The 13,940-nt window shown below is 42.3% G+C and overlaps 1 protein-coding gene and 1 long non-coding RNA gene across 4 annotated transcripts in view; one reads left to right on the forward strand and one right to left on the reverse strand.

The window, feature by feature from the left end:
* LOC106484468 (uncharacterized) overlaps nucleotides 1-13,940 on the forward strand; it is a 33,932-nt gene that overhangs the window by 998 nt on the left and 18,994 nt on the right. The gene's annotated exons all lie outside the window — the stretch shown is intronic.
* The window catches only part of UGGT1 (UDP-glucose glycoprotein glucosyltransferase 1), a 47,281-nt gene continuing 39,437 nt past the window's right edge, over nucleotides 6,097-13,940 (reverse strand). For all 3 annotated transcript variants that reach the window (XM_067301981.1, XM_067301980.1, XM_013942663.2), the window contains 9 exons: nucleotides 13,181-13,269; nucleotides 12,603-12,707; nucleotides 11,960-12,044; nucleotides 10,434-10,616; nucleotides 9,128-9,288; nucleotides 8,521-8,635; nucleotides 8,043-8,159; nucleotides 7,523-7,682; nucleotides 6,097-7,051 (listed from right to left, as the gene is read on the reverse strand). In XM_067301981.1, coding sequence (XP_067158082.1) covers nucleotides 7,026-7,051; nucleotides 7,523-7,682; nucleotides 8,043-8,159; nucleotides 8,521-8,635; nucleotides 9,128-9,288; nucleotides 10,434-10,616; nucleotides 11,960-12,044; nucleotides 12,603-12,707; nucleotides 13,181-13,269 — 1,041 coding nt within the window. In that variant the 3' untranslated portion in view covers nucleotides 6,097-7,025. The remainder of the gene's footprint in view (nucleotides 7,052-7,522; nucleotides 7,683-8,042; nucleotides 8,160-8,520; nucleotides 8,636-9,127; nucleotides 9,289-10,433; nucleotides 10,617-11,959; nucleotides 12,045-12,602; nucleotides 12,708-13,180; nucleotides 13,270-13,940) is intronic.

Below are 13,940 nucleotides of genomic sequence, written 5' to 3' on the forward strand. Positions count from 1 at the left end.
GGCACACATGCTGCAGACAGAAAGGGAGAGTGGGGGGAAAGGTCTTTAATTATCTTCAACTCAGCAAAGATCAGTATGTTGAAGCAAAACAGATGGAGTGTAATCTATGAGCAGTAGTTGTGATTGGGTAAATATAGTTACATGGCTAAGAGAAGGAAGGCAAAACAAGTGAAGAGAGAACTTCCTGGTGGGTAGGCTCTAACGTTGGTGTAGTTACACTGTTCCTGCTAGCCAGAGTGGAAGCATGAGGTGTAAATACAGCTTCAGAATGAATCTGTATGTGGTGACTTACAAGGCTGCTGTGTGCAAGTGGCTGCATTTGGGAAAGCTGGTTTCTTGGGGAACTTGAGCTTTGTGTGGCTCTTGTAGTGGCTGTGCTAAACAGCAGGCAGGTTTGAGACCCCTCGCTCCCGAGGGCACAGGCGGAGTTCTCCTCCTGGGGTGCACTTCAGACACTTTGGCAGCGTCTGCAGATCAGGTTGGACTTGTCAGACAAAGCCACTGAGGACATTTTATGGACAGTTGCCAGCTGTTGAGATGTGACTGAGGAACCATACAGCTGCTGGAGTGCGGCGTTTTTTCTGATTCCCAGTTGTGAGGTTTGCAATTACCCTCTACGCAGCTCTCCTTGCCCCTGAGCGGTAGCGAGGAGAGCCTTGGTGTGCTTGTCAAACCCAACCAGAACTTTAGAACAGGAGCCACCGGGGATAATTGCTGTTACTGATTTATGAGGGTGTTGTTGTGATGAAGGCTGCAGGTATCCGCTAGGAACGGGATTAAATCCAAGGGCCTTTCCTGCGTGGGGTGCTAACTTCTTATTAGAATGGCATAGAACCGCATGGAAGCAAGGAAGCATTGGTCACAGGACAGGAGAACTTGTTGCACACAGGAACGGTTGAGGATGCTGACATGCACTGCGTCTTTCTAGCTCACAGGAACGCCGGCACGTGCCCAGACCCTGCACCATCCATCTTGGCTGGGCACCCAAGGCCAAACCAGTAGCCTAGACAGGATTTCTTCAGGCTTAGAGAAGTGCATGGGGGATCTCCCTCACATGGGATCTCCCTGTCAGCAGTTCTCTAAGCTCTGATGACAAGGGCACATAACTATTGTAACTTGGATAAAATTGAAGTGTATTTTAATGAGTGCCTGATTATTCACCTTGTCATGTGGGTGAATTATTTCATCGATAGATGGAAACGGGCAGCAAAAGCAGTGTCTAGAAAGGTGGTTTGTTTACCTGGAGACACAACACTGCTTAGTCAGACAGCTGTGTGTTGCTTCCTGGGCTAGAGCCTAAATGGTATAAAGCAAACGGGAAGTAAATAAAGCACTGGTGTACAGAAGCTTCTCTTCCCTTTTGCTGCTCCTGCGTGGACGGAAGCTGGATGAGGGTTGGTGTGCTGAATACACCAGCCGCTGCACTAACCAGAGTTTTGGGCAAAGTGTCGCTTCCATTTTGTAGTAAACTGACCTCTTTGATGGAGGTGCCACACTTCCTTACCTAAGGACGGCTCTGAATAGCCACATCATACGCTGCTCACAGGGGAGCACCGAGGTAGGTGGGGATTTCTTGGCATGCCACGTTACGGGGAGATCAGCTTGTGCTCTGTAGCCTCTGTTATGGTCACGGAGTTGCACAGTGCAGGACTGACTGTGTGCCGGGGACAGCGGGCTGCCGCAGGGGCGTGCGCTGGTTCTGCAGGTGCCCTTGCCACGTTCTTGGGTAAGCTCAGCCCTTAGGCTCTCTGACTGCCTCGGTTTCCTTTAAACAGGCCTGGGAGTGAAAACAAGCCCTCAGCAGTGCTCGCCTCCTCCTAACTGAAACGGGCTAGAAACAGACTGTGGTTTTTCCTCAGCTGTGGTTCTGGTCTTTGCAACCTCCCTGTAGCAGCCCCCCTAAGCTGCTCTGACTTCTCTTAACTAGGATGGAGAAAGACTGAGCAGAAGTTTGGGTGTGATTTGCCTGCAGGGAATGGCATGTCAGGCAGCAGAAAGGCTGAGCGGCGGAAGGGGCTTGCTCTGCTCTGCAAGGCCACGTTCCCAAGTGCGATGCAGCAGCCTAGGGGTATGTGGCTGCAGGGGGTGGCCCTGGCAGCCACCTGTGTTGAGGGTGCTGTTAGACTAGAGCTGCTGCCTAGCACAGGGCGGGATGGATAGTCCTGCCACGAGCTTCTGTCACACAGCACTGCAACCGCTGAGCCTCCCCGGCCTGTTACAGCAGAGCCGGGAGCCAGCGCTTGTGCTGGGAAAGCTGGCTCTGCCTGTTGATGAGTGCTAGACGGAGGTGCTGGAAAGCACTTTTAAGATTGTTGTTGAGAAGGTGCATGGGCAGGTTCCACACTGCGTTGGGTAATGGCTTGCGCATATGGCAAAAAGTCCAGAAAGAAGCCAGAACGTGGTGGGCTGCTGCTGCAGCTGAGTCGTTCAATGTGGTAGCGCTGGAGGAGCCAGCATAGACGGTGTGGCTTGACCTTCCCGGCAGCGGGAGCTGCTTCCTGAGGGGTATGCTGGGTGGCTGCAGTTGCAACCACGTAATGATAGGGGTGCAGGGTGTCCAATGTGGCTAGCATTAAAAACAACAACAAAAACGGCTATAGTCAGGCTGATGCAATTTAAAAAAAAAAAAAAGCTGGGATTTGTACAGAGTTTCAAAATCCCCCCCCCCCCCATGGTCCGAGTTTTGTCGTTTAGGCTAGATGATGCATTGTACATCCCAGTGCTTCTGGCATTTGGGGTTGGGGGCTGTCTCAGGCACGAAAGCATGTATCTATGGCCAGTCAGATGCTTACATAAGTACATAGGAAATTGAAATTGCTAGTGAGGGGGAGCACAAAATCCCGTACTGTTTGGGGAGGCAATAGGCATATGGCATGTATTTATTCCTTCTGGATGCTTCCTTCTCCCCAGCTTTTAGTTGTCTCCTAGGATTTGTTCTCATTTTCCAAACCTGAACAAGTTCAAACAGCCAGTTGTAGAAAAATGAGTACATATTTCTGTGGCAAGAACTAGTCCTGCATTCAGCTGAGCTTTCTGTGTAAAAACTATTTTATAGCTCTCTGAACAATAATGACTCTTTGGTTGGAGCCTTTTCTCAGAGTCCCATAAGACTTTGGAATTCATTTCCAACACTGAAAGAGCCCCAGACACAGCTAGCTTTTCTGAGTGTTTACTATGACTGTAAAAGTATAAAGCTTAATCAAAATGAAGAAAACTGATCTAGAAACACTTTTTTTTTTTTATTAGTGGGTGGATTTGAAAAAAAAAAATCTAATTTTCCTTAAATGTAAAACTTTCTATTGTTTCTTTACCAGACATGTCTCAGTTTCATGGTCATTTTAATACCATGATGAACAGTACTGGTGGGGGAGGAGGTGGGCCCCTCTGAACTGCTCCCTTCTAGGAGCTTCTCAAAATTATCATAGCACTTGAATACAAAATAAGTGAAAAGTGTACTTTAGTAAACCCATGAAAATAGCAGTTATCAGAACCAAAAATAAGTGACATGAGAAACAAGGGTAAAGAACAGAAAAGTCTTTATTATGTTAGACAGATATTACTGTTGTCACTGTACTGGGAAATTCACTGTAATCTCATTTCAGGTAACACATGGTAGCAAGTAGCTCCCCATAGCTATCAGTACCACACTCGGGTATGGTATACTCCTGAACAGATTACGGAAGAAGTGGCCATGCAAAACACTTTCTATAAAGGTTTTTGGTTCCTAAGATTGTAACTGAATTCTTGCTCCTTTGTACACATCCCACCCCTTTCATTTCCTTGTTTTACAGCAAACCCCCCCCAACAGCTAAATGAGAGTAATCTTAAGAACATACTTCATACATCTCTGTTTTCTAGAAAGTAAGGCAGTGAAATCTTCCTTTTAAAATAAAGTACTGTTTTCTTTCAATGTGAACTTTTGACCAGCAGAACTTCCACAAGCTTGTTGTATCAGAGTATCTGGACCAGTGCCATCACTTTGCTAAAGACATGGCCTTTCTAGACCAACTAGGGGATCCAAAATTGTGTTATGACCTCTTTAATCGCAATTTTCTGTCTTCCATATCAGTCTTACTGGCTTACAGGAACACAGGCCACCGCTATGATCAGAAGTGGCTCTGTTTCAGTAATAGTCTTACTCCAAGGTGCTTTCTAGATGCAGCTCTCTGAAGATTTTCTTTCAAGGCCTAGTTGAGGACTACAGGCAAGGGTACCCACAGATCCAAAATAAGTGCATAGTCTCCTCTTGAGGCTGGCTGCTATGTGATTGTTCTTCTTTTGCATGAATAAATAGTGGCTCCCAGAAAAACTCTGGTATTTCATATTCAGAATGATTCATACCACGTGCATTTTATAATGTACTCAGGAATAGGTACAGGACTCTCACAGGGTACTGCAAAAGGAGTGTTAGGTACAAAGTCTCATGACACACGTTTCTGTATCAGTTATGAGTTAGATGAGCAGAGCTGAACAAGAACATGGTCTCTGTTAGTCAGAGAGCACAAAAGACAGTAGAAATAGCTTGCTAAATTTTAAAATAAATGTGGTATGGGTGAAGTGCACACTTTAACTATAAAATGAAGTGAGATGAGCATAATTAAAAAAAAATCTGTAATAATTGACACAATTTAAAAAAAATCTTTCTATGCAATTTCAAACAAGGCATTGTAAATATTGTGCTGAATTTCACAGGCTACTTTATTCTGAATCTTCTGGCTTCTAATAACATTAGGAAGAAAAGCTGAAGCCAAATACTGCTTTAGCTAGGGGAGAGTCTTGTTGTGCAGAAAACTTGCACTTTTCTTGTTCTGAAGGTTTGGGCAGACTTTCCCCCACCCAAGTACTGTCCTAAGTAATCTTCCTCTGCTGCCCTGGGCCGTCCCTGGATGAAACGGTTGGGTAGAGCTGCTGCCCACCTGATTGTGTGCCACTCTGCATGCTCCACGGAGGCAGAAGCGGTTGAGAGCTGAACAGAGAAAAAGTAGGCTTATGTGTGTTGTTTACATCTGTTTAAAACAGGGCTAATTAACATAGTATGTAATGACAGTTTAATTTGGCAGCTACATTATTGGTTCTTACACTGGAAAAATTCCTTCTAGTGTAAGTCTGCCTAGCCTTAGCTGGCACTGTTTTGACAGGAAGCATCAGCCACTCGTTAGTTACAGAGCATCAGGGAAACTATTTGAATTTAAGTAGCTACAGACAAAGTGGAAAATACCACTCTGATAACTCATACTCAGTAAGCTCATGGCTTGAAATCCAGCCCCTCACATTTGCACAGCTTTGCTCTCTGGAGAAGGGGAGATTATGAACTGCCCTTTCCTCTACCTTTCCAGAGCCACCCGCTTGTGGTATCTAAGTGTGCGCAGTGTTCCCGATTAGTTTCCTGGCGCTGCTGCCAAGGTCAGTAACATGCATGTAGGGGACCCTGGCTGCTTCTTTTAACGTGCTCTTTAAGAATTCAGTTCAGGAGGTTTGTGTGTTCTTTTGAGCTGGCTGAAGAGCTGCTTAGCACTGGCCTTGCCCTATGAATAGTTTAAATACTGCAACCACTGTCAGGTCCCTCCGAAACATTTATCTGATGTTCTAGAGTTATTACATACATACATACATACATCTTAACTCAGGATTATCCTTAGTGGGAAGCCCTTACTGCACAGGACACTTACCCATATAAAAACGTGAGGGGCTGAAATAAACTAGCCTCCAGTTGGGATTTCTAAAGAAAGGGAGCAACACTTTTCTTAACATAGAAATACTTCTTCAGTTATATATTTTAACTCTTCTTCTCAGTGTTCTAGATAGCAGGCAGTAATCATGTAGAGTGAGGGGAAAAGGGAAGGGAACGGGGTCTTGGGGAATTTTTTTTAATCAGTGTGTTCATAGAATGGAATTATTGCAGCATCTTCTTTAAAAATTAAGACATTATTGAAGTAGGCCAAGGTAATCAATCCTTGGAGCAAAATGTTTTCTTGTCTGTGCATTAAGTAAAAACAAACAAATGCAGGTAAAGTGTTCAGAGACCCAAAAATCCCATTAGGACTGTAGTGTGTGCAAGCAAAAAGGAAGAGCAAAGGACCGAGTGTGAACTAGAGCTTAAGACCTAAGAACTCCCAAGTTTTTATTGATGTGACAACACCTCTGAGGAAAAATAAAGTTAATGAAATTTACATGATGAAAAGCTTCCAAACTTCCACCGATTTTTCTAAACAAAACACATTCATGAATCAGTGAACCACAGCAATAAGAAGGCCCTACCAATTTTGCAGATTGATTTAAACTCTGAGCAGGAAGGAAGGCAGTCTCATTTCAAGTCAGATGGGCTAGGATAAACTAAACTGTCAAATTCAACATTCTGCTCATTTTGTAAGCTTAGGCATTTGTGTTCGGATGGGCATTTGAATAGATTGTGGTGGTTTTACACTAAGCCAAACCTTCAAAAGCTAGGAGATAAATGAAGATGGGAATTGGAGAATCTAAGTAATGCTAGATTTGTTACAAGAAAGGGCATACCAAACAAATCTGAGAAGCATTTTTGACCATTGCAGATGAAACATTATCCCAATTTAAGGCATGAATCTGAGCCTTGATGTTAGCTGGAAAACTCTCTCCATCGGTTGAGGTAAGGACTTGCGGTCTAGCCAACTGCTCAGTGGGTCTGCGTTTTCCAGGCTCTCTCAAGTTAGAGCTGAGGCTAACAGAATCTTGATCGGGGTGGAGGTAGCGACAGCTGAAGGAACAGGCTGCAGCTTTTCCAGTGGATTTTGAAGTTTTGTTTCTGAAATGCTAAATTCCGTCATGGGCTCTTTCATCTCCACCACAGGTGCAAAAAACAGTAATGCTAATTCCAGCAATCCAGATCCTATTTCATATGCAGACATTAACCCAAAGGCAAGTAATAAAAATGCATACATCATCCCATTCAATTATTCAGCAGTTTTGCAGACATACCAGAAAAAACTAGCTTTCAATATAAAAATTGTCTATGAAACAGTCTAACTTGACTTTTTTTTTCCCTCCATGGATCATAATTCCACATGTGCTGCTGAATCTGTAGAAGAGGAGAAAAAGTAGTGAGGAGCACTCCATTTCCAGCTGCTTAAGTTTCAAACCATTCTGCCCACTGAAGATGTAAACCCACGCAGTTTGCTCTTTCAGAGGTCACCAGTGACTGAAGAACAGTCGGTACCTGTTGTGTATAACTGCACTTTTAAACAAACAGTAGAATTAAGATAAAAGGCCAAGTTCATAAAGCTGCAAGAACAACATTGGGTCTTAACAGAGCTGAAAGGTCTGTGCAATATTAGCTCTCTATTCTAAGTTTCAGCATCAAGTTCAGCTGTGCCTGCCTCACGGAGCAAGGCACGCCTGTTCCATTAAAATACGCAGGTTATTTAACAGATTCTCCACACAAGCCTTTGCACAGTGCAGGCTTACAGTGAGCAAGCATGAGGCTTTACTCCATTCCTCCAAACAGCTGAGAAGAATATCACAGAGGCAGGACAATGGCTAGAAAGATTACCTTGTGTGCGCTGTCCTGTGGTCTTAGCTGACGTTCCTGTTTCTTTTTCTTTCTGGAAGCGACTATGGAGCTGTTTGATTTCTTGATCATAGTCCTGCCATTCTGGAACTATACGCATTGCTGCCTGCAGCTTGGGCTCTTTGGTCATTGGGTTATTACACTGCAAACAAAACAGAAACTGTTCAGACATTGCAAAACATCTTTAAAAAAGTTTCTTTACTGAATAGAGGGATGCTTCCCCCTGGTGGAATTAATCTGTTGCTGGTGAAAAATTAATATACGCCTGTATTTTAGCTACAGTACAGTGCAAAGTCTCTTTGCAAACTCATAATAATGCCACTGCACCAGATAGCTTACAGAAAAATATAGAAGGGAAAAGAAAAAAAAAAAACTGAAGTACTGAAAACATTTAAGTAACAGTATAATATGAGGCAACTAAATCTGAGGTAGGAAAGGGCCTTTAAGATAGGTCACTATATTTTATTGCAACATAAGAATGAGTGAGCCATACTGCACTTACCAGATCAATGGTTTTTGCTCTCTTCTTTGAGGAATCATCACACCATGTTTCACACCAAAGCCACTCCTGTGGGAGTGATTTAATGGGCACCTGGTGGATCATGTTGTTAGGCAAATCCTGTATTGAAGAATAAGATTTAGTAGCAGTTTTTACAGTCAGAGTGGGGGGAACATATTTGTCAACCCTCCCACCCCCCATACTACTGAATTTTTGTAACTAAAAAGACACACGTGTCCAGTTGCATTATGTATTTGTGTTAGAGTATACTGGACAAATTGATTTGATAGCGTGAAGACGTGTAAGAGGCACGTGTTGTTTCCAACCACCAGTTATATTTGGGGGTATCCACACCCACCTCACTTGGAGGCAGGGAGTGACAGGACTGTCACTGGCATCTGGCTGTGATAGAAGTTTGGCCAGGAAAGGAGAGGGCCCAAGCTGCCATCTTACCCCAGTAAGGAAAGGATAAAGAACACACCTGATCAAGGTTAGACAGACTGTTAGGATCCTGACTAAGACCCTGATATTGTCCTCTGAGTCGGTCTCCAGCTGCTATCTTTCTGAACTTCTTCAGATCCACAACATACAGAGCACTACATGGAGATGATACAATTAGTAATGACGTTTGACTGATGGGTAACTTACTGCAGCCCCAGTGACCCCTGAGATTTAATATGCTCAAACAGTCTCTTGGTGGAAACAGCTCAAATCATCTAATACGAGGCAGGAAAGCAGTTCTTAAAAAGGTCATGGCACATACGTATATAAAATTTTATGCAACAAATCTGTCTTGCTGTGCTGTCATGCAATCCATGCTGCTCTTTGTTATTAACAAATGAAGATGTCTGGTTAGTTAAGACTTTACTTTTATATCTGTAAGAGTTGCAGCATATGAAAGTAGTTTCAGTGTCCCTAGTGGGTTCAGATGGACATAGTCAATGGAACCCTGAAAGAATTAAGTGAGCAGAAAGTGGTTTACTGCAGCACTGTGTACTCGTTATTTTTCTGCCAATTTTAAGTGGAACCAAAGGCTTTTCTGCTCCATTTTGGGGGAAAAAAAAAAAAACAACTGAATTCTTCAGTACCTGATGTGATATCTTCTTCCAGCCAAGTGACTTGCCCAGTATCCTGATTTCCAGAATCTGTAGCCATCCATTTCTCTTCGACTATCACAGAATGGAGTATATCCATAAGGAGCACCCTCTAGATTGAAATCTCTTAATTCCTTGAGATCTGTGCGCACAATCTGAAGGGAAAGGAAATTTTATTTTTATTTGTAGAAGCCTGACAAAAGCTATTTTGAAATGCTGGTTAGGATTTTTAATTCAAACTGAGTGAACGGTTAAAGGAGGAATAGGAATATCTATTACTCTGCAGTCTTTTGCATTATGCATCTGTAGTACAAAAACAAACCCTGTGGCACGAAAGTTTCTGGCTTGTCCCTCCCTGCCTCCCGCGTTAGAGCTACTAAAGTGGAGCTCAAGAGAATCTGGTGGAGGTTTGTTTGACAGCTGAAGTGCCAAGCTGTTGCTTAACAAGCAGCAAGCATTCTCGCAGAGATGAAGTCTGCTATGATCCTTTGTTTCCCGTCCTCTTGAAAGTTCACAAACCCTTCAGGCACGAAGGCTTTTTAATGTCTTTCTGACGCACAGATGCTATTGCAGTAGTACTACTCTAAAAATACTACTCTGGTGGAAACAAACTGTGTTAATAACTTTTTTTTTATAAATGTAGTGCAAAGTAAGAAAAGCATAACTAGAAATTTATCATAGGTGATACTGAAGAACAGGTTGTAATGTTCTTAACTGACATGAGATCATACTGTACATATGGCAGAACACCTAAGGCATTTTATACTTACATGTTGATAATCCATATTTCTCATTTTCATACATGTTATAGAAGGAATATTTTTGGCAGTTCCTACTCTACACCCATCCTGTTTTTTCAGACTGTTCAGGCAGTAAGCACATATAAAGCCTTATAGACACTGTCGGCTTTGCCACAGGGCACGGCTTCACATATTGGGGGTTTGTCTTCTCATTCCTCTGACAGCCATTCAGATCTGGCCAAGTTAAAAGCAGGGAGGGGAGAAAAGATAGAACTGGAACTGGGGAAGAACAAGGGTGAAACAAGAATCTGTTCAGCTGGAATTACAACAGTGAGTGAATAAGGAACCAGGAAAAAAAAAAAAAGAGATGGGCCAACAAAACCATGCTTTGTGAACAGGCAGAAGAAAACCCAGCACTCCCTAAAGCATGTTATAGTTACAGAATCAACCTTCAGTCATGCCTGGGAAGTGCTCAAACTTGCATCTTTGTAATAATATAGAGATTATATTCAAGAACATGTCATTCTTAAATGATAAAGTAATTCCATCTTCTATGTTACCTGATCAGCATCCACAAATAGGATTTTATCAACAGCTAATGGGAAAAGCACATCTAGAAAGAGGATCTTGTAACCCCAGATGATACGCTGTTTCTCTGTTTGCTGATGAAGCCATCGTGGCCATTTATACTGGACAAGCTCATACTGGAAGTTGTACTTCTCTGCCATGTAAGGGATGAACTCCTGCAGAGTGAGGGGGGGAAAAAAGTAGCTTATCTCAGTTCTTTGTTCCTCTGCAGGAAAAAAAAAGTGCATTACAAGAGATAAACTTCAGTCCCATAGTAAGGCAGAGAACACTAGAAAATGAAATACCACGAAGAATAATTACATTACTGTTGTTACTTCAAACAGAGTAAAACATAACCCAAACTGTATGGTAAGTTATAAATTGTAAAGTCAACTGTTGTAAGACATCTAAATATTTTGGCATCCTTTCCCCATACAAGCCATTTTATAGTGATCCAGATCAGTTTAAAAGACTGCATTACTCAAATCATATAAAACTTACAGATGAGAGAATTATTATTTAGGGATGTACAAAGCAATAAAAGTATAAGAATAATAAAATGAGAGAAAAGAATTGGGAGAAATTCTTTACCAGAACAACTTGGCCTGCTGTCTTAAATTAATTGAGATTCTCGTCTGTAAGGCTCCTTGTGGCCGTGGGAGACCAGTCAGCTAGCCAAGGGCCGCTGGTAGAAGTGACCGTCAGAAAGGTGGGGAGTGTGCTGCTGCAGTGTCCCCAGGGGGACCCAGAAAATCAGAGCTGCAGCACAGTCCATGTTTGGAGCAATAGGGACACCACCGGTTACTCTCCCTCGTTCTTGCTGAACAGCTAAGACTCTCTGAGAAACGTTACTTCCTAATATTAGATGTTAAAAGCTGTAAATCCCTGAAATATGCAGCTTTGACATTCATTTACCTCTGGGTTCTGTTTTGAATCCTGCTGTCTGCTGCTCACTTCATAAGATATCACAGATAGATAACTGTTAAGTATTGCCAGGTATGTTTATTTAGGGCCTGTCTCACTCTTTTACCATGCACCACTGATATGTACTGCAGTCAGTCTGAAGACTACTTCCTTGGGGGGGTTTGTCTCTTCCTATGAAACTCTTCCCACGCCTAGTCACAGGCACTGCTTCTCTGGTGGTCTTTCCTACTGTACTCTTTCCAACCTTACATGTTAGATGCAAGTTTATAATCCTGAATTTCGTCTTAGAACCCGCACCTTTATCATGTGAGCCAAAAGGAAAAAAGGTTCAAATTCTTTCAAGCATGATTTTCCTACTATGGGCTGTTCTCTCAAATATTTACCTTCAGCATGAGTCTGCTGTCACCCTGACTGTTATTTCTAAAAGCTTCCCAAGGAGAACCACCATCTTATAACAACTTAATGCTTTGTCAGAATAGAAGGTATACAGACAGGTAACTGTACATATATTTATATAACAGTATGATGTACAAGTTGAAACTTTTTTCTTATTTACTTTTCTTGTGATAGAATACTTTTCTAATTAGTAACAAACCTTGAATGTAGGTGATAAGTAATTCTTCAGAAACCAAAACTTTAAAGGAGTCTTAGTATGTTTCAGCACAGACAACATCATTATGCTATCAAAAGAAAAAAAAATAAAAATAAAGCACTTGAAAAACAGCTACCATGCACTAGAGAAAATGAGCTGCAAAACAGATTACAAATTGCTATTTTACATTATTAGACTTAACTGCGTGCAGTATGTATCAGCTTACTGATCTTCATGCATGGAGAAAAAGTATGCAACTTCAACCTATTGTAAATTGCTTAATTTTAACTACAAAGTTACTAAAAATAAGAAGAACCCATGTACAAGTTACAGAATAATACACATTTGTTTTGGGAAAGAACCTGAACTTGTTAAAACATAATTGTTTTAGGTTATTTTGTAATGAAAATATTTTAGGACAGCAATTACCGTCTATTAAGCAAAGTATACTTTAAACAAATGAACACTACGCCGACAACAGTTCCTATACTGCAGTAGATGCAAAAAACTAGAGAACTTCTGAGCTGTTGGAAAAGGTTTTTTTATATTCTTGTAAATTCTAACTTTTCTCCTGGTGGACAGCAGTGTACATCCACCATTTGAGACACCTCCCCTTCCTCCCCCCGATTATAAATTCCGAACTAACCGGAGGAATCTTTCATATAGGTGTCCTGAAGCCACAGAGAATATATTTAGTACATCATCTTTATCCTGTTTCACATCTTCATTCTTTTGTCCTCCTGTGAATCCCCTGAAAGGACAAATTTGTTCACATACAGGACAAGCTAGTCAAGCTCAGCCATACTGGGAACAGTGCAACAAACTGCTACAATACTGGTTTAATACGGGACAACTGTGAGGTTTGGGTCCCCCCCCCCCCCATTGCGAGCATCCTCCGGAAGCAAGGAGGACCCAATAGCCGAGGTGCGACCGCCTGTCAGAACACTGGCTGAGGAGCCGCTTCCGGAGGCGAATGACGTTTCCGGCTCCCGAGTAACACGGGAGGTAAGGGTGGGCAAGCAATCGCAAAGCAGGAGCTTGGTTCTCTACAAATCAAGGGCTTCTACAGGTGATAAGAAGATCAACAGCTGACAGTGCAGAATCAAACCCTCAGCTTCCACAGGCTTAAGACTGCTGTGGAATATCACAGACTTAACTATCATCAAAAGATAAAACAGTTTTCCAGTCTCAAGAGAGTGCAGGTTATTATTGAACTAGTTTTACCATTTGAGAGATTCCCAAAATCCAGACTCATTCTCATTGGTACCATCACTTAGTAAGTCTTCATTCACCATGTCCAGTTTTTTCTGAACCTGTAAATGCATAATGCTACTTCAGCCAGCGGAACCACAAACTGGGCAAACAGTTATGGAGTGTTGACTTTTACATTGGCTCTATTTGTACCAGTTTAAATTATGTCCAGTTACCTCACGTGTAACCTGAGCTGTACGGACAAACAGTTCAGCAGTTCATTAGTCGACTAACATTTTCAAAATAGATTCCAAAGCTGTTTTCAGCCACCAAAGCTTGTTATTCGAGATGGCTAAAACGGTTTGCTAAGATGTATTTAGTGACCATCCTTGATGATGGAGACCAGCAAAAAAAGCAACAACAACAAAACTTCTCATGAAGAGCTCACCACCCCCCCCCACACACATATCCCTCTTTCTGTCTCCAAGAGGCATTGCTGGCTGCTGAGACTCCACAGCAGCCGAGTAGACAACACAGCAGCACCAGCCAAGCAGAGCTGGAAGTAAAGCGGGAGACTGTCCCGGAATTACTCTAGCACAAGTAAATCCTGGGAGGACGTGAGAATCAGATGCGATATAACCATCACTTATCAGTCATCCTCATTAAAACTTTTCACCTACACTGTCATCTAATAAGCAGCACTAAAAGATTAGAATAATAAAGAAACTATTTGCTTTTTATATGTATTTTTACCTACTCTGTATCACATTGAGCCAGAATTTTATCTGTTATA

The sequence above is a fragment of the Apteryx mantelli genome, chromosome 9 (assembly GCF_036417845.1).
Source record: "Apteryx mantelli isolate bAptMan1 chromosome 9, bAptMan1.hap1, whole genome shotgun sequence".
NCBI lineage: Eukaryota > Metazoa > Chordata > Aves > Apterygiformes > Apterygidae > Apteryx > Apteryx mantelli.